Below are 21,435 nucleotides of genomic sequence, written 5' to 3' on the forward strand. Positions count from 1 at the left end.
TAAGGCTGCAGTTACACATAAACACATAGCAGTGGTAAGATATAAGCGCATGTTTTGAAAGTTATTTATTCACAAATCTATATTTATTTGTGGTTTTTATTTGGGGGCACAAACATACAGTAGACAGCATGTTTACAGTATGCTGCAGATTGTTTCCATCTTTTGAGACAGCTCTTTGGCACAAAACTCACAGTGCTGTCATTTGTTTCATCGAGCTGTTTATTACAAAAAAGGCTGTACATAAATTTCAATGAACACATCCTATGTACAAACTGAGAGGAGAAGACAAATATCGCATTCTGCTCCAATGAACATTAAAGTTTCAGATGTTTTTTTGTTTTTCTTTTCATTTCCACAAATGATCATAAGAAAACGCACATCAAAGAAAGGCGCCTTGACCTGTGATGCCCTGAAATGCTAGAGACGTTAAGTGGTAAACATTACAAAGTTTTGCACATCGGTGGTTGTCTCATGATTACTCTATGAAAAAAGTAAGTATAAATAAATCATTTACATAAAACTGCTATCGAATCCTTCCTCAGCAGTCTCACACATAAAAAGAAGCTGAATGCAGAGCTAGAAATACATCAGGTAGAAAAAGTCCTCACAAAACAAAATGACCTCATAATGGAATAAATACAATCAAGAAAGGGATGTAGTGGCGAATCATTCACTGTAATGACGTTTAGATACTTCCATGCTTTATGAATACTGTCGATATGATTGAGTCATATTCTGCCTAAAAACCTTGAAAATGTTCCCTTTCAAAATAAAAGTTGAATGCCCCTATTATTCTAAAGTACACGTGATTATGTTCATATGACTTGTTACAAACATATATTCTGAGACAGGCATTATATTGAATGATATTTGAGAGCGAGTTTGCACCAACAATCACTCCACCAGAACAGGCATCTCATTTCGTAGGACAAATCGGAACTTTTAAGACCTAAAGATTGAGATTCCTTCCTTCACTGCAGGTAGCGGGTGTCATTCGTGTGTTGCACAGAACGGACAAAAAGACATAAAGCGACTCCAGCTGAAGCACATCACCATCGCCGAGTCACCTACATTCACTACAAACACAAAAGTGGCCGAGGATTACAATCAAAACGATCGATAACGACACTAAAAATCCTTTGTTACATTTCTGTGTGGGAGGAGTCTTGGACTTGAGGTTGTTTGGGTTGGTGATTATGGTTATTAAGCACCAATGTAAAGCACCGCACCAGCAACCACTGAAAGAACAAACAAAGCCTAAAGGTTAGTTGATACTTTGGAGATGGCAACGCTTGTGTTTGTGATAAAAGCCATGATGGAAATAAAAGTCATCACAGTTACCGCTAACTAATCAGTGCACAATGGAAACAACATGAAAAAAAAACCAAGAAAGCCACACGACTTAGTCCTTCCTCTGCTTCGCGTCACGAAGCAGCAAGCACGTGAGCGCTCTGCTACAGTAGCTGGACAGCATCGACAAATACAGTGATGGCGATCAAGACGATATAGTTGTGACCTAACGTAGAAAAATAAATGCCTGTACACAACCACTTTGCCTGAATCACGTTAAAATGGCACTGTGGGTGATGAATAAAATTAATTTTCAAGTAAAAATAAAGTAAAAAGTAAAGTAAAAAATTCTCAAAACATCCACTCTTGGCACCACGCCCTGACGCTGATGGAAACACTGGTGAAACACACTGACAAATGTACTGTACTGGCAGCTTCTCACATTACAGTTTATATACAAGTTAGAGAACAGAAAGAGACTCCATCAGAAAGAAGAAACTCTTTTCTTTTTTTTGCGATCAGTCTATACACTCACTTCAACCCCCACCAACAGCAGAGAGCATACTGAATACACAGCTCCTTCTGGCCATTATCCTCCTTAATATATTTTTTAAACACCTTGTGTGATTTGGACGTCAACGGCACATTCAGCTGTGTCCTAATGCACTTGATGACGTTCGTTTGTCCTTTTCAGGTCTCTGATAATGTAAGATCGTTGTTTTTCAAAAGGAAGGAAAGAGCTGGTCTGATGGTCTACAGTACAAATAAACGAGAAGGAAAAAGTGTGCAGCACTTTACCGTAAAGCGGTTACACTGTCTCGGTAAAACTGTAGCAGTGCGTCACTTTCTGGATCTACTGCATACTCGGAAAAAGCAACACTACATCTAGATTTACTCTGTATCCACTGAAGTTGTTATTGATGTACGTCATTTTGTCGTGAGGCAAAATGTTGCTGTTTGATGACAGTGGTGGAAAAAAAAGGCCTTTACTTCCAGACACAGGCCTTGCAAAGCTTCAACACCCTCCTACTTTGTGCGGCATCTTATTTATGTATTTATTTTTTTAATAGGGCAGATCAAACCCTTTCCTCTCCCCACAAAAGAAGAAAACTACTTATTAATTCACCATGGCACTTCATTCCAAACTGTATGAACTGCTATCGCTGCGCCGCATACGTCTGTACATCTTCACGGATTACCTCTGCAGCGCCATCACGTGTGGGGTTTTTTGTTTGTTTTCTTTAGTCAGCATAGTGCATGATCGACTCAACATAGTTTCCAGGGAAGAGTCCAGTGACGCCGTTGCAGACGCCTTCGAACCAGCCATCGTCGTTCTTCTTGATTATGTAGATGATGGCCCCTTCCATGAAGGACAGCTCGTCCTCCTTGTCCTTGGAGTAGTCGTAAATGGCCACAACTGTGGAAAATGAAAAAAACAGTAAAATGGCTCATTGCACTGGTGAAAGTCTAAATACAATGATTAACTCGGGGTACTAACCTTTCTCTAAGTAATTCTTGGGAGCCCACTGGGGGTCTCCATCAGCATAGGGATCGTTGTAGTGAACCACTGCGGCCTCCTCTTCCTCGTAGTCTACAGGTGGAGGCGGAGGAGGGGGAGCTGGCTCTTCAAAGACACCAATGTCCTCTGGGGGAGGTGGAGGAGGTGGGGCTGGGCTGTCTGTTACTGAAGCACGGCAGGAAGCAGAGGTGATAAGGCATTAAAGAAATAATGAGGAAGGAGTGTGTTCAGATCTCTCAGTCTGGGGATATTTCAAAATGTTCTCTTGCACTGTGATAGTGTTCACCTTTCAAAATCCTATATATTTTTTCAACATGTTACTGTTATGGCCTGGTCAGGTCAGAGAGACTAGTGTGCACCATGCACCGTTTCTTATATTTATTTTAACATATATAATTATCAAGCAACTATGATCTAAATCATTCCAAGTCTTCTAACTGTGTACACACATTAAATGTTCAGTGATTTAACTGCTCACTAGAGGGCAGCTGTGGGTCCCTTTAGTTTTTAATTGGACACTGATCCTGCAGCATCAGTTAATACTAGCACTGATCCAAGTCCCCGTGGCACTCATTTACTTACTAATCATTTATTATTATTATAAACTTCCTATCAGTGAAACATCAATACATCTTCTGCACTACAAGTGGCTGTTTACAGTTCCCGAAATATTCAGTTAACATTATAAAACAGTCACTCTGTATCACTTCTGTAAACGTGAAATCTCTCAGAGGATGCTGAACTTTCCTGGACACAGTTGTCCTCAGTAGCCGTTGCAGTCTTTCTATTTATTACTTCTAGTACTACAACTACCAGCCATGTTCTTCAGTTTATCCTGTAGTTGTTTAAGTAACGGTGGCGCTTAATCACACCTGAATGTGTTTTCTTCTTTCTTTAAATGACAGGATTCATTTAGTAGCTGTGTTATGCAACCACACACGTACTGTAACACTGTATGATTTGCATTTTTAAATTCGTCCAGTGAGAAGTGAACAGCGGCACTTCTCAAGCGCATACTTCACAAGAATACGACGTGATAAAATGGGTGGATTGGTGTGATTTTGAAAGCCCTGACTTTTTTCAGTCTTTTAACCAAATAAGTTCTCGTGCTAAGAGAGTCCTCTTGGAGCAGGTCTCCCTGCAACTTTGTAGTCTCGAGCCCAGTGATTAAAGAGAAACTGCACATCTGATCTAATTCATAAGCTTGCTCTTGAATTAAAGAACTGGCACAGGGGACTGAAATTAATGCAACTCTCCAATCTGCCTGCATAACCTTTTTTACAACAGGTCCAACAGCTCACTTTGGAGCTGTTAACAGCTGAAAACGCTTCGCTATAAAACAATAGCTGACTTTGGTTTTATTTCCCCTTGTATAAACACCACATACATTAGGCTTTTAGTAACGCAATATACTTCAGGCAAAGACAGAGCAAGACCATTCCCATTAAAAAAACATTAAAAGGCACTTGTACTGGTCCCCGTTTCTTTGTTTTTTTCCTAGTATTAAAGTGCTTCTCTTTGTGGCATTTTCTCACAAGAACTCGCTCGTTAAACATCAGTATTTTCTGTGAGGTGACCTCTTTTTAGCAGCAGACCTTTTCTTTGTTTAGTCAAAGTGATTAGTGTTCAGACTAACCAATCAGCTCTTCTTCCACATGCACATTAATCCCTGTTGCTGGTGGTGGAAATATAAAACGTGCCGCTTCCTGTGCACCAGAAAAACAAGAGAAAAGCCACCAGCTGATTTAGCAATAATTATTAGTTTAAGGCCAGTTTAAAAAGTGCAAACTACACACACTAACTCCATTGTTCATGTCGTTCCATGACTCGTGCAGAACTGTTCTTCGGTTCATTGAACTAGGGAGACACAGATAGTTTGATCTCTGCGTCTTTGCAGACAAGCGGCTGGTGAATCAGGATGCAGCAGCGGGTCACATTTTCTCTCCTCAGTGGACTGAGAGCTTTCAGTGATCTATCACCATGGCAACAGACAGACATCTGAGGGTGCTCCACCCTCAGCCATGCATCCAGCGCGATAAGGTAGTGTGAGTGTAGCAGTGTGTGGGTCCTGAAATGTGCTCAGAGCCCTGTCTAGTGCACTGGTGACGTTGCGTAAATTTTGTGCATGCTGAGGTTCATACCTGTGACTTTTGCACATGGCTGTGTTTGTACAGTCTACATTTCTAACTTTAACGGTACATGCAGGTATACCACATAAGTGTATGTTTCTGTCTGCTTTCTACTACTTACTGCTCTCCTGCATTCTGGCCACGAAGCCGGTCAGGGGGATCTGTGGGGTCAGCTGGACCACAGGAGGAGGAGGTGGAGGAGCCACAGACACTGGAGCCACAACAATCAGGCAGAAGGAGCAGCCGAGAGACAGAGAGCAACGGAGGTGTTTGGACAGGGAGAAAGACAGAAGACACAGAAAAAAGAGCAAAAGGGCATCACAGAGAAGAGAAAATCCAAATTGAGCATGTTGCAAAAGAAAGAGGGGAGGGGAGACAACAAAAAGCTTGTGAGCAAGCAAAAATAGCACAGAAAGCATTGCTGAGCAACTCGATTGAAAACTTCCAATCAGTGTTCTTTTGTGCTGCGTTTTTCAAGCTGGGCCGAACAGGCCTTCATCTAATCTCAGCCTGAGAGTCTACCTCATCAGCATCTGTTTTAAAAATCAAACGCAAAAGCTGCAGCGTTTTCAACGCGGTGAAAGAAGTGCAAAGCACGACGCAGACCCAGAAACATGACAGCTACAGCTGCAAGATAACGCTTCAGGAAGACAGATACGGCTTCTCAAAGAATTTGCAGGAATCTCACTAGAGCAGTATTTTTGGATGCAGTTCAGCATTTTGGCTCACCTACACCCTTCAGTTAAAAAAACTGTACCAACATAACCTGCATACATTCCCCTTAAAAATCTTTTTGCTGCACTGTCTCATCGTAAGATTAACCCTACAGACAAACAGAAAAACACAGCTGTCCTCACTCAAAGACATGATGTCACACACAGGCATGCCAGGTCTGACTCATAAATCACATGTATCGAGAGGGCGTCTGTAACCTCGCTGAAGTAATGTCCTAATATTCCATCGCGCTTTCACATCTATCCACAGCTACACCCTGTGAGATCAATGAACTCCATCGTGTAATGAAACAGCTTTTTGTGCTGTTAAACCTCTGTAACATCCACCACGTGTCCAAACGTACCTTTTAGCTTCATAAAATTATAACAACTACACAGCAGACATCATCAAGATTATGCAATGTCTCAGTTAAAGCCTGTGGCTAACCAGGCTCAGTGTCATTGTCTCTCTCTCGCTTCTCGACAAGACAGACAGCCTCCTCCTTCTGTATTCTGTGCCAAGAAAGACAGTTTGTCCTTTGAGAGGAGCCATTAGAGGAGAATGGCTCAGAGAGAAGCCTGCCAAAATAAATTCTCCTCATTTGACAGAAAATATGCATTATGTTCTGGGTTTTCCCTCGTCTTGCAGCTGCGAGCATTTTCTACCCTGAAATGCCATCTGCCTGCTCACCGGTCTCCCTGAACAAGAACCTTCCTCCAGCTGACTAAAATAATAATGTCATAACTCAATTAGAAAAGCTAATGTAACACTCCGCGTAGCAGGGCAGAGGTGGGGAGGATTCAACAACCCCGACTTCTGTTATTACAGTTCATCATTCATTTTCATTAGCCCCTGAAAAGGCTAGCCCGCATAGCTGTTAGACGAAGAGGACCAAACGCAGAAGTATGAGTGGCCAAATTCTAAATGCGTATTTCATTATATTAGGACAGGATGTGAACTTCTTGCTCCCGAACCTATTTGTGCAGATTATCTCTAAACACCAAGTGCTTCAGGAGTCCTTTGACATTACCTGGGTTCTGAGTGTATGTTGGGCCTCCGTTAAGATGGGGCTGCTGGGAGGAGACGGAGGGTGCGCGGCGATACGTGCCAGTGGCCGACACCATGGAGGCTGAGGAGGTGGTGGAAGAGTTGTGACGGGAGATCTGGCGGGAGATGGTGCCAAACTGGGACATGGGGATGGGACCCAAGCCGGGGCCCTGGGGCACAGAGGCCGACGATGGGGCCACTACAAGAGGGGAGAGCCGGTGTGAGCAGCATTTATATTCAATTTACTTTATTGAACACACCACTACACTTGCTCTCTCTGTGCCCAGTGTCCCAGATTTCCTTCATGCCTTGGTCAGAATTTTCTTGCATAGCAGTTTCTTTACTATATATTTAATACTGGTTTGAGCAAAAGGTCAAAAACATGGTTATGAAATATACATTTTCAGTAAGGCTATATGCCTGCGGCACTTTTTCCATTATTATAATGTGACAGAATACACAAGAGTAAATCTACATCCTGTCAGTTTTCTAAAAAAACAAAAAAAAAAATCTATCCCAACTTCTATTCCAGATTTAAAGCAAAACTTTGCTCAGTTTAGAGTCACATGCAGGAGACGAGGAGACACAGCAGCGCTGGGAACTCACCTTGCCCCATACTGGGAGGAGAGGGTGTGGGAACTGCTAGAGGGACACCGACTCCACTGCCTCCACTGTTCTCCCTCCCACCACTGCCACCACTGCTGCCACTGCACGGAGAGCAAGGGGAGAGTTCGTGGCAATCAGTAGAAATGTGTGAGACAAACTTAATTACATAACAAAGTTTGACATCCTATCATTAGTCTCTCATATGTCACTCTGTCTGCAACAATGTGCCCATCACTATGGCAACCAATATCGATTTCTGCGAAGAAGTTGCGGCGCACGTAGAAGAGAAGTTTATGTAGAAAAAAAGGAAGAGATCTAAAGGTCAAAAACACAGACTGAAGGAATTAATAAAGAAATGTAAATATCTCATTTTTTAAAAGTCTTATCTGCTGATTCCTATTTTACTAATAATTTTTTACATTTTTTTGTAACCAGACATTTCAATTTGAAAAAACACTGGTGTTTCCCTAGTGTCAGGAAGGTTATCTGATGTAAAAAGCAGCATTTTTAAATAAGAAAACACTAATCAGCCCTTTCACATTGTCTTCATATCTGCACCAGGTTAGAGGGCCTCGTCAGTCTCACTGAAAAAAGTTACAAGCTCCCCATTCCTACAGAAAACAAACTGCAGCATGTCTCACTTTATCTAACACATTTTAAATGCTCTGGTCATTTCTTTACATTATTGCTTACATCGGCTTATTTCACTCCTCTCAAGTGGTTTAAATGCATATACTTAACATTTGTGCCCCATTTACCTGTAGTTCAGCTGTAACGTGGTAAACAGCAATCGAAAACAAAGTTTAAATGGATCTGTGCTACCTGTGTGTCCTGGGTCTCTGATTGAGAGACGCTGTGCGCGCGGGGCTGTGCTGGCTCCCGAGTCGGGCCGGGCTCGTCATGTAGTCATTTGGCACCACTGGGGGCTTCACAGGCTCCAGTGTTTTGTAGGGAGTGTTACGTCTGGAGTCAGGTGAACACAGGAAAGAGGAAAGTAGAGTTTGTTTTCAGTTTCATGAAAGTAATAGAATAAAATAAAGAATAGGGAAACTTTAAACATTTGAACTGTTTGCTAAAATATATCTCTGCATTCATAACCTACTGTGTGTTTCATTGGTTTGGCAGGAAGCCCCAGTTTAACAGAGACCAGATGGGACCACAACCTCTTACACCACGCAAGTTAAACTGTAGGTTCTTACCCAAGGGTACCACGACCAGCCATGGGAGGGCTTGGAGGCTTCTGTGAAGGTGGGTTGGTCCTTGAAAGGGTCCCCCCTCGTCCCGCCGCATTGTTCCCATGTTGCTAGACAAAAAAGAGCAAGTTAAAAGCCTGTTTTTCTGTAACGTAGCGATTTTCCTACCAATGAACCTGACTCTCAGGAGTCATTTCAACGATGATGAACAAGCAAACTCGGATGAGGTTCACCTGTACTGTATGAATGGAGAAAACACAAAGCACCAGTATGAAGGTGTCTATTGTCTTACATAAAGAGTGTATGATTAATAGTAATAGATGGATGAAGAGATTGTAAATCTAATTATACAACATACACATGAAATATCTTATTATATATACACTGATCCTGCTTTATTGGACTGCCTTTGCACCAAATCCGATTAGTTTCTTATTGTAAAAAAATGTGTAACTGATTAAAGGTGCACATCCTTCTATGCGTCTCAAAGGTAGAAAGACATGTTTCATGGCTTCATGGGCACCTTGATAATGTGGCTCTGAACATCAATTTATGGACAATAAGAGGAGAAATACAAGCATCTCTTACCTTGGCCTTAAGCCACTGAGTGCAAGCAGGCAGAAAGAGAAGACAAAAAACAAGCTCATTGGTTAAAGACTGGTAACAGTAACTTTGTACCCACACTACATGATGCTGACAGAGAATCAAGAAGAAAAAAGGAAGGGAGTGTATTGGTGTGTTCAGAGCAAGTGTGAAGTAAGGCTTTTCACATGAATACAGTTGAGTGTATTTAGACCATTTCACAATCTACAACATACTTTTATGTGGGAAAGACTGTGAACCACTACCGTGTGTGTGCTACTAATTTTCCAGGTCACAGACTGCTCATCACACTGAATCTATAATTGCAATTTTAATACTGTTCAAACTATACTTCATTATAAGCCAAATTCTAGCAGCATAAAGGAGGTTCAATTTATAATAATATAAAACTGAGGAAAAAGGCAACTTAAAACATTAATACATTTAATGTTTATCTGATTATTATATATTATTATTGCTAGCCTTTAATGTCAGTTACTCCTATGTTCACTTGAACACCTGCCTGCAGTAGAAGTCACACCAAATAACCCAATTTAGGTTTTAACCAACACAGAGGAAGAGCTCGCTTCCTTTTGGTCCACTTTGTACACAAACATTTGAAAAAAAAAGGACATGGAAACACTGTTTATGTTTTGTTTTGTCCCCTCTATGTCTGTATCTGGATCTGTGTTACAGACTGTAATCAGGATAAGAGTCACTTTAGTGTCTAGTCGAGGAGCGGCTGAGCTACATGCTTTAAGTGTCGTACCAGGGAAATAAAAAATTGGGTAGGAAAGTGGTGTGAGGTCATAAATAACAGAGTCTCTGAGTGGCTGTAATGTGGCTAAACCTATCACCATGGTAACTGCCAGAAAATGCCAAAAAAAAAAGCCATTACGGTGAGGGGTTGAACACAGTCGTCCACACATGCATTAATGGGTCTTTCCAAGTTCGAGAATGATTTCCCATCTATCCGTGGATAAATTCCCCTGGACGTGGGGGAGAAAAGGGATGGGGGTGGATGAGTGCTCCTCTAAAGCTTGAGGGAATCCACCTCAGCCAAGAGGAAATGGGCTGTGAGGATAGAGCGCTAATAAGCTGCTAATATTTCCCAGCACGGCAGGAACACAGCCCAGACTCATAAATGCAGGAAAGCAAAATTACAAACATACCCCCACACCTGCATTAATATACCTCTGAATATAGTGTATTTCTATGTGGCGGCTGTAACAGTAGTGAATAGGGGTCGAAACTATATCACAATATCTCAAAGAAATCTGCAATAATGATTTTTCTGACTTCATAGAAAAAAAATAGTGAGCAGTGTCTTTTATCAGTGATTGGAGTTGGAGATACAAACAAAGTCAAGGCCATTTTCCTTCTTTTCTAATGAGCTACTGTCACTTTATTTTGAAGTCTAAATCTAAATATAGCGACAAGGTGCCATGAGCAACAGCATACTGCTAGGAGCAGTGGTACCATTAAAATCTTGATATCCTTTCTTGATATCCAATCACATTCATTCTTATAGTACAATAATAGTGACACAGTGACTAAGCATAAGTCAAATATAAGAAGAAAACTAACCTGGATAATGTTTCCCTGCTTAACCCGTTAAGAAAAAGTCAATTAACTTTGAAACTTCAGCAGTCACCAAATAAAATCCCACCAAAAAATTAAATCTAACTCTCGCACACTGACTTGCTTGCTGTTATATTTCACAAACACCTGATTGTAGTTTAATACATGTACAGCAAAATGATGTGCAGGGGATACTGTGCAAGTCTTTCTCTGACACACCTATGGCACATTCAGGTGTGCAGATATTTAGTCGGGCCACACATATTGAAAAATGTCTGGGATGCTGTCTCTTGGGTCGAGCTTTTTGAGCAGTTCACAGATTTATATATGTGTGCATGAGAAACAAACTGTATACATTCTCGTTTGCACAAATGCACATTCATAAGCGCCTTTACATACATACACAAGTAGCCAGGAAGAGAATTAAAAAGGAGCCAGCAGCCAGAGAGCTTTGAATCCAAAAATGCATTTCACAAGCCCAAACTGATTATCTAAACCTATTTAAAATAAGTCAACTTCATTACATTCACAATGCTCATCCAAATGTAGACTCGTGTCTTAGAAGCACGAACTGCTGTTTCCTTTTGCAGATTTCCAGATGGACAAAAAAAGAAAAGATTGCAGATTTTCTTGCATCTACAATGTGCTGATTTCTGCAGAGATCTGTCATTTCTATCATTCCTGAATGATGCTCAATTTGCATAGTGGGCCATGCCAAATCCGTCTCAGTGTGAGCCAGCTCTCAAAGGAGGAAACACTAGCTTTTGAATTTGAATCAGCGGATGTTTGAAAATCAGCGGACAGCCACTATCTCAACAGAGACAGACCAGGGGAAAGGGATACAGAGGCCAACTGACACACACGCACTATGGAAATTTATGACACAAGCAATCAGTGCGTATAACTGTGTGTGCACGCTGACACAAGCACAGACACACAGTCTTGTGAAATAGAGGAAGAGAGGGGCGAGGAGAGGATGGATCATGGGGAGAGAGAATAAAAAAAACTGAAGAATGAGGCGGAAGAAAGACTGAAAGATTTTTACTTTTTTTTTACAATTTGAAGAGAGTGTGATGGTGTGAGTAACACTTGGCTATGATAGTTCCCTCAAAAACACACACACAGTCGATTAATAACTAGCAGCTTGGGTAATTGTTACCGGGCATGAAAAACTCTTGCCTGTGCAGCTATTCTTGGATGGGCTGAAGTGTTTCCGTGCTTAATCAACTAAAAGGCCAGCGTATTGATCAGCTCGCAGCCTGGGTGGGAGTGTGTGAATGAATTATGAATGCAGACAGTGAGGATGCTCACATGCAAGTACCAGGTGTAAACTTGACTAAGTATGTGTATTCCTCTCTGGCAAAATTGATTACTGGGAGAAAACACGGCAATTTATCAAAGTAATGGACAGATGCAACAGTTTGGTAGTAATTATGGTGGAATAGTGCAGAGACGACTTTACTCTTACTCCTTGTTAGAAGGTTTTTATTTTAACACAATGAAGAATATTTTCCTTACCTTGACGCCGTGTCCTACATCATCCAGCAGCGTGTAGTCGATAGGCTTTCGAATGTAGCGCACCGGCCGCTCCATGTTGCCCGGAGCGATGATCTTGTGGGTACGAGAGGTGTTTTTGTTTGTGGTCAGGATGCCGATTTCTCGGCGGGCCACCTTCTCCTTATGGATGTCCACGGTCTGTTTGAGGAAAATATAATATGGTCACTTCCTGTTTTCTAAGGTGGGCCTGTAAATTTGCTTTTAATGTAGGGAGGTGATACGGCACGTAACTGAACGCTAAAACCATGTGCTTTTATTCTTTCATATTTATTTATACTATGATGAAATTATGTTGATGTGCCCACACACATCAACAAGTGGATGAGCTGGTGATCAAACCACCAACCTTCGCCCAAAGCGAAGGCTCGTTTTAACTTCTGAGCCATCATAGTGCACTGCAGTGAAAACTGTTGTTGACAACAATTTAATTCAAGACAATTACACTTAATTTGAAGCTGATTTTCAAAGAGAATATGTGTAAATGAAATACGCGAGAACTACTGTTATTTGACAGCTTCTAGCTCTGTTGTGTGCGCTGTTCACAACCAATTTTTTGGCTACTGTGCACAGAGTAATCTATGTTTAAAACTGTTACACCATCACCAGCTTCTATTGCTTAATATAGTTTCAACCAGCATTCAAAAGCTGCAAAGTGGACATGTAGTTGTACAAAAAAAAAGTCAGCATCTGTTTACAGCAATTCAGTAACAACAATGTTACAACAATTGTTATTTATATATATATATATAGTGAGAGAGAGAGCACTAGGGGCGGTGGCTCCCAAGCTAGGCAAGTAGCTCCAGCAGATCCCGGGAACAACAACAGATCTCTGTCCAAAAGAGCACAGTCCTAGGAACGGCTACGATACAGCGCAGGACCCTCAAGCTCCCAGGCCTCTGGTAGAGGACCCGAGCTTGAAGGATAGACCGGGGTGAGAGGGGAATTTATATATTATATATATATATATATATATATATATATATATATATATATATATATATATATATATATATATATATATATATATATATATATATATATATATATATATACACATTGCAAATGGACACAAAGAAATATACTATAAGAATAACATGTGTTTTAGAGCTTCATTTAATTATCTTTAAACATTTTTCCAACCAAGAGACTCAAAATCTGAGAAGAACTGTCAAGTTGTGCTACCCTCTCACTGTGTCTGAGATGAAGTCTCTGAGCTCTATCATCTATTTATCTGAGTGTGTGTGTGTGTGTGATATTGTAGGCTCTTTCTTTAGGAGAGGAAACTGAAGTGACACGCCCAGCTTCAGCTGGGAAGTTACAAAAAAGACCTGCCCATTTCCTGCCAGTAACAGGCGAGCTGAGGTGCAGTGTAGATTAGAGAGAGTGAAAAAAACAGAAGGACAGAGAGGCACAGAAATGAGAGAGAGGCACACAAGACAGAGGCACTAGAAGCTGATTCTGGGGCGTTTACAGTAATTAAAAAGAGATTGAGAAGAGAAGAAAATGGTGAAATAGAAAAGGAAACTTCACTTTAGAGCTACTTTCCTCTGTATGCATTTCCTCTGTGTTTACATTGCTAAATGCATCGAGACATAACTGTTATCTAATGAGTGACGACAGCAATGTCTGCCCTTCATGATCTTTTGCGATCTCATTTTCTTTTGTAATCTCTTTAATAAACATCTGCCTGTCTGCTCAACCCTGTGGAGTGTGTTTTTGACAACAGATGGTACAGATGGTAACTCTCACTGCCAGAGCTATACAGTGGTGTCATTCTATTAAATCTGTTCTTAAGCAGATGATCATTCTCTGCAGAGCAACTGAGCGAGCTGAAATGTCTGCACCAAGTATGGTTTTAAGACATGTAAACGATGAATTTATATGTCAATGATTTCATGTATAGTTTGATATTAACTAAATCCAAACAACTAATACGGTTGATGCTATATTTTACGGTAAAGAGGTGTCCATAAATGTGTCGCCACAATCTTTTGAATTTACACTGCAATATAGAGTAATGCGAAGTTGATCCTGCGCTTAAGAGGATTGGACCAACTGAAATGGAGCTGAAAAAGGCACAAGTGGGTCATTGAGCTGATGGATGACAATTTCGGGGAATGAACTGAGAGATAAATCAGAAAGAAAAGACAGAGTGAAAGTGGAAAAGAAACCAAAGTGTAGAGTTTCAGATCTCCAACAAAATCAAAAGGAAGCATGTCCATTTTTATCCATAACCATTTAATTCAGGTTCTAATTCAGATTTCTCCTTTGATTAGACATGCTGCTGCTTTGCATTTTAGGGATTAGCCTGTACTGTATATTTCTGCCAAAGACTTTTCTGCTGAGGCCTTTTAAATCAGACATGGGTTTGGCAGCAGCGTTTGCCCACCTTTCTTTCTAGAATGATAAATTGATAAAGTGCCACAGCAAAGCAAAGTTAAATATTCATTTTGTGTAGAGAGAAAAGCCATTATGGGGTATATGTAAAGTTAATGATCTTTTCCTGAACTTTTAAACGATTCAAGCAGATTTAAAGCCATCTGTGTTTTCAGGGGCATGCATTTTTTTTCACCCCATCATTGAGTTTTTACTTGTGGTTAAATTTTGCATTTCCATTTTGCATGAAAAAATTATCAGAGGTGTGGCATGCCCCACCCTGGAGGAAATTAACCTTTGGAGCCGATTCATACACTAATCTGAATCAAGACATTTTTGGAAGGATTCTTTATCGTTGCAAAAAAACATTGTGCCATATCTTCATGAATATATATCAAACCGAAAGAATAAAAATTGGGAAACACTTTTGGTGAAAGTATTCCAAACTGACCTAGATCCAGATGTTCTTCTGGATCCACGGACTCAATTCATGCATGGTGTCAAATAAATGCAGCCATGGAGAAGGCATGCAGTATTATGGACTGCTATTAGATTTTCACGCACGCGAGGCAGCTTGCATGAACTAAAAAAGACATAACCGGTTAGCTTGTTCATAAGATGCTGTTGTGGTTTCCTGTCTAAGAATCTTTTTGAAGCTGTCTTGATTGCCTGTAAATCAAATTGCAGAATTTAAATTAAAAACCTAATTCTCTGAAATGTATAGCACAAGCTTGCTTTGATGGTGTTGTGAAAAAGGGCAGATATGTTCGCAGAATGCCATGTAACAAAATAAAAAGCATGGCCTCACTTTGCTTTTACAGCTTCAGCAGTACAGAAAGAAAAATATGTGACTACTAGAATCAATCTAGTGGTGAAACGAGTGTTTTTCTAGCTATGAAAAGACAAAAAAGGCTGCAGTGAAACATTGTGGCCAGACTAAAGCTGATAGAAGTCGCTTCTCAGTTACGATCAGGTGAACGTACTGACTCAACAGTTTCTCTTCTGTGCTGCTGCACGTCAAGGGTGCCATTGGGTGTGAAGCAGAAACATCAAGTAGGGGAAGTAAAGCTCTACTGAGCACCTTTAAAGGATTGAGAATAGTGTTTGGTTGTCCGCTGTGAGATTGCACCTGACTGCTACCGCTCCGCAGTTTGCAGAGTAAAGTGGGAGCTGAAAATGCAAGCTAGAGTGCTGGCGTCAGGGTTTCACTTCATTCTGACAGGCTTAATGAAGCGCACAGGGAGGGGACGGGACATTCAATGGCTGACAGGCAGGGTGGCCGCATGAAGCGCACACAGAGGAACAGAGACGGAGAGAGAGAGGACTGCTGATGAAGCAAGCGGGACTGATGAGGGACTGTGGAGGATTGGCAGCTCCAGCATGATCCATGCCCCCGCCATATCTGTCAGTCTTTATAATACATGAATGTGCCATTGTGCAGTTTGGTATTATGACACTGAATAATAGCAGACTGTGGCATTTTACTGTACTTGAATAACTTTTATCTAGAGAGGAAAAACCTATCTTTGTTCATTTGATGGATAAAGCAGCGATTAGACTGCTAAAATCAGAGTTGGCCTTCTTGGCTGATGATTCAAATCCCATGCACAAATACCGAATCTGTTGTGGTGCGTACCTGGGAGATGTGGTTGATGGACGATTCCATGCGTCGTAGTTGCGAGGCTTGAATATCCAGCAGCTGCAGCACATTGTTTGCTAAGGCATTGATCTGGTAGGCCACGCTGGCCAGAGACTGAGTGGTGTAGGCTTTGGTCTCCTCCAGGGCCTTCTTCTTGTCTTGAGCCTGGCAGGGAGAGGGAGAAGAACAAACTGATGTAAAAAACAAGTCAGTGGAAATGTGTGTGGGTGGAAGAAATGGAGAATTTGGCAGAAGAAAGTAAGGTGTAAAGTCCATAAAAGCAAGACAAAATGCTGTACTGTAATTGTTCCTCTCCTATCAGTTGTGTGAGCTGCAGAGTGAGAGGGCAGTTGTCTACAGGGAATAGTATTTGACATCCTCTCTTTGCTGGTTTTAAACTGCAAAGCCATGTTACGATCTGAAGGGAAGTGAAGGAGAAAAGTTTGTGATTCTGTGAAGCAAAGGCTTTGTGGACTACTACACAGCCTGAAATTGGGACAATGTCCGAACAACTCCGACGGGCAACATGGGACAGGTGCACAGTGGGATTCGAGCCCAGAAAACAGGAATGCCAGGACATTTCCCAAATCTCCACCCGGCTGTGCAAACCATCTGCTTCTGGATGCCTTTAAATAGCAATGTGACTGAACGGACATATTTATAGTTTGGAAACAAAACGGGAGAATGCGGCCACACATTGAAGCACTCCAACAGCGAACTACCACAGAAAGACTACAACTTACAACTACTACACAATCTACACCTGACTTATAAACAATATATCGTTCTGCTTCTGTAATGTGTACAAAAACAGAAATGTGACACTTAAGATTGCCTCAGGTCATGATCTTCATGATTAAGCTCCACCTGTCCTAGCAGACTACAAGAATGCCAACGAATGTTTTAATCAATTGTCATTAATTATTAGATCATGATAATCAATATTTTGATTTGCTGACATTGATATTCTGTCCAACCCCTATTTACAAACTGTGCCTACAGGGTCACACATTCACTGATGCTACTGTGATGACCTAATGTCCTGCCACCATGCAACGGTTTCACCAAAAGCTGTGTTTTAGATCAGGGTGCCTGCACCTGTTTCCGGACTGCTGATTGGCTAAACTTATCATGATAAGCAAATGTTTTTCAAATGTTGAAGTCTCACCTTATAGTTTTTTAAATGAAGAGTTCATAAGCATTCAGGCCGATTCACTGCTGTGTTGTATGCTGTACAGCTACTATATACATCAGTTATCACATGCAAGCTGTTTCCAAACCACCACGTGTTTACGTGTGCTTGGTAGCAAGAGGTTAAACACCTACACCATGACAGCACTTTTGAACATGACCACCAAACCACCTGCTCTGTGACCCACTGCGAGTTTAGCACAGAAACTGGTTTTCATACCTTAGGTTGGGAAAGGCTGACTTACATAACTCACTGGATGACTACTGAAAGACCTCACAGAGCTATTAACACACAACATGTGAAGCAATGCTAGGACAGTGCTTGGATACGTAGTGATTCTTGCATGAGCTTAACACGAGCACAAAGAGGTTTAAAACTAGTACTGCACAGAAACACACACATCTCCCTTATACACATTGTCCACTCTCTTTGGGATTTCGTATTAAGTTTACAAAAGGCTTTTTGTAGAGGCTCTAATTGGAATTCCTTTTTTGGTATGTGGAAGACTCCTATCTAAACAATGCGGTAAAATAAAGCAAATTCAGTGAAATACAATACTGAGACAAGAATATCCTCAGGAGTTATGAACAAAAAACACTATGAGTCAGAGGGGTGTCGAGTGAGTTGTAGTTTGGGGGGGGTTGGCAGGGCTAACATTCTTATATTACAGAAGGGTGAAATGAGTAATATGTGTGGTTACGCATACACAAACGATATACTGAAGCAAAACTAAGAACATAAATGTTCAGAACAATTTACACACCAGTGGGTTTGTAAAAAGCAGAACAATTTCACTGCGAGAGATGCTATTTTAATACACAAAGACCTTAGAAAGTTACTAAAAAAACTGAGTCCTGCTTTCTTGTCTTCAGTTTGGTATGTGACACTTTTTCAAACAGCTTCTGATCTAAGAATAAAACTTGTGTCTTTTTCCTGCAGCCTGCCTGGGTAGATTTACATATCATGGCATGCAGTTTGTTTTTTTACATAGCATCATCATTTCAGGTGACTGTGTGAGTTTATGAACGCAGTTTTAAAAACTGTCCACATGGGATTATGCAGAGCTACTGTATCCAAGCTGATAACGTGGTTTGACAACTTGGGAGCAAAAGGCAGAAGACATTAGCATTTTCCGTGTTTGATTTTTACCCAGCACAATATAAGGATAAGCTACGTTGGCCTACATAATACTCTCAATCCCCTTCATTCCCTGTTGTGTTTGTCAAGTGTGTTTACATGCACGCAGGATCTGAGCTAATGTTTTTAACGTCCCTAAAGAAATCATTATTCGGGAAAAGCCACACACATGCGAGCATTTTCATATTCCAGCCATGATGTAGGAAATAAACCAAGCAGCAGCCCTGGGCTTTCAAACTCAGCAGTGAAAGGGAATCAAACTAGCACACAATCATTTTCAAACATTTTCAAATATATATAAGCTTATGATATTTTTCTGAAATTAAGGCCTGATAAAAATGTGGAACTTATATGACACTTCAAATCTCTTAATGCACAGAGTTATTCCTTAGTGCCTTTGTCTCATTCACCTACACATAAATGATTCATGGAGATAGTAAATCTTATCTGGGTGACACCAGCTGGCTCCAAAAAAACATCCCTGTGTTTTCTGCAGATGACTCACAAAATATGATTACATGGTTTATTGTTGGCTTCATGTGGTGCTGGGATTTTGACAGGAGCAACATTCAGTAGTGCTAAGAACAGACACTGCATTAAAAACAGGTGTGCCACAAAACACTTTGTTCCTCACTGTCCACTACAAATACATATGTTTCATTAATCAAAAATAAATAAAAAGGGATTCCTTTTTTGTTTTGTTTTTAGATGGATGGATGAACAGGGATTTGCATTTTTGATGAGCTCATATGTGAAGTACCTTTATATTCCACAACCTAAATAAATTTGAAACGACACCATGACAATTGGTTTTTCATTTCCTTTAGTTTATCAGTATCAAAAGAATCAATCTGATGTGACAGTCTTTTTGCTATTATTATTTATTGAGTGCTCCAAATTCCTGTTTCACAACATATGACACCTGGTCTGTAAACTAAAGCCTCTAAGCTCCTGCTTCTTAAAGCAGCTAAGTTTGCCACCAGGTGCATGCCATTTCCTCTCAAACCGTCCAACTGATCTGCAGAATAATAGCTTCCTGCATGATCTAGCTCTGAAAGTGTTGCCTCACAACACCGTGTAAGCCCATCAGTAGGAAACGTGCATTCAAGCAGTCTAACCTACATTGCATTTTTGATGACAACCGGGGTAAAGTGATCTGATGTGCTTTTACTGTGGGCTTTCAAGGCAGCACGGTGACGAAGAAATTGCCAAGCTGGAGCGCAGTTTCTGATTCAAAGTGGTCTTCTGTTCACACCAGACCATTGAAGCCACTTTGATGTCAGCTCCCAGTATTCCTCACATTTACTCAATGCACTCTGTGGGAGACTAACAACTGAGGTTTATTGTTAATACCTCCTTTAGCCAGATGCCTCAATGCTTTACTGATTTTTTGACTTAATATTTAGTGAATATAAGCACAAAAAAAAACAAGCAGGCACACCTTTCATTAACCTGCACCATGCATGCAATCACAGGCATTATAAGATCCACACACACATTCTCTGGGGCCACGTTTTGCAGTAGACCGTTATATCAGGATCATTACACATTTATAGACTTGGACGAATTGCATGTAAAGTCTTTAGCACTTGGTTTACTTTGTGATGTATAAACTGGCAAGAAAGCTCACAGATGAGAAATGCCTTTAAATCCAGTGCTTAATGGCTAAAGGGAAGGGCTAATTCGTGAATATGCCACAGTTTTAGTGAGTTTCTAGTGAATAAATGTGTTATAATAATCGCTCTGTGACAGTATTACATTTTCAAAAATATACATACAATTGTTAGCTTTTGTATTTTAAACGACCAAAGGGAAGGCTCGAGCCTTTTTTTCGTTTTATAATACTGTTATGCCGTTTTCACGTGCGGTGAGCGTGCGGTTTTAGTCACGTAGGGAGGAAAAAAGAAGGAAAAAAAATCGGTTTTGAGATTAGCCTCCTTCACAGGTACCTACCACAGAATGCAGTCAGTGACAACCTACTTAGTCATAACAACGACACACCCTCTAAAAGCCCCCAGCAGCTCTCAGCTCACCGAGGAAACCCTTTAAAAAACAGAAACCAGAGGGATAACGAAACACAGCCATGCCCGACATGGCACCGAGCGGCCCCTTAAACCAGCGTACCGGGAGAAAAGACCACTCGGTGTAGCTAGCGATTTGATAGTCGCTTTCGTTCCGACCAGCATTTCCTGCCCCTGTGGTTTCACTCACTCCCACTACAACACCGCAGACACGACGGTGATAAACCAGTAAATTCACCATATGCAAAGGCGGTTTTTAGGCGTTTCTTACCTGAACATAATTGTTTTCACAGTATTCCGCTACCCGGGACAGGTTCTGGTAGCTTTCCACGAGTGCTCTTTTACCGGCAGGGATTTCCTCCTCTAATAGCATTTGTAGCTCTGCCATCTTACATCCCTTTGCATTTCTCTCCTGCCTGTCCTTTTTCTCAGCGAGGCGAGGCGGTGATGCTGTGCTGTGTTGCTGAGAAAGGGGCTCCCCCGCCTGGCATTGTCGGGCCGCTGGCCTGCGATTCACAACAGCCCGTGACTAATCAGAGTTACGTTATAAGCGGTGAGAGCTGATTGGCTGAGAGGCCGAGGGAGAGGAGCCGTTGCCCAATGGCATTTTACTGCGATGGCATTAGTAATATCGCTTATAAACGCTGATAAAATAATACATCGTTTTATTTAGCGGTATTTTACATGGTATAGCTAATAACACAATGATTGCGAATAGTTGATTTTAGCTTGTATTTAACTACAATATATTAACATATTATTATATATTATTAATAAGGTTATAAGGTCTCATGTAGACACGTGTCACATCTTTAAATTCTTCTTTCCTCACACACACAAACAGTCAAAGAG

General features: G+C 41.0%; 1 protein-coding gene across 2 annotated transcripts; it reads right to left on the minus strand.

Moving 5' to 3' along the window:
• Positions 1-107: 107 nt before the first annotated feature.
• Positions 108-21,101, minus strand: LOC308412682 (abl interactor 1-like). 2 transcript variants are annotated; one of them, XM_080907204.1, is made up of 11 exons: positions 20,855-21,101; positions 16,231-16,398; positions 12,180-12,356; positions 9,087-9,101; positions 8,505-8,608; positions 8,128-8,268; positions 7,306-7,406; positions 6,683-6,898; positions 5,060-5,149; positions 2,789-2,974; positions 108-2,707 (listed from the first exon to the last, which is right to left on the minus strand). In XM_080907204.1, the coding sequence occupies exons 1-11, from the start codon at positions 20,969-20,971 to the stop codon at positions 2,532-2,534; spliced, it is 1,491 nt and encodes a 496-aa protein (XP_080763330.1). In that variant the 5' UTR covers positions 20,972-21,101; the 3' UTR covers positions 108-2,531. The 2 variants fall into 2 exon arrangements, with proteins under 2 accessions (XP_080763330.1, XP_080763331.1); XM_080907205.1 differs by lacking the exon at positions 9,087-9,101.
• Positions 21,102-21,435: the final 334 nt, after the last annotated feature.

This window comes from Rhamphochromis sp. 'chilingali' (genome assembly GCF_963969265.1).
Source record: "Rhamphochromis sp. 'chilingali' genome assembly, chromosome: 16".
In the NCBI taxonomy this organism is placed as follows: domain Eukaryota; kingdom Metazoa; phylum Chordata; class Actinopteri; order Cichliformes; family Cichlidae; genus Rhamphochromis; species Rhamphochromis sp. 'chilingali'.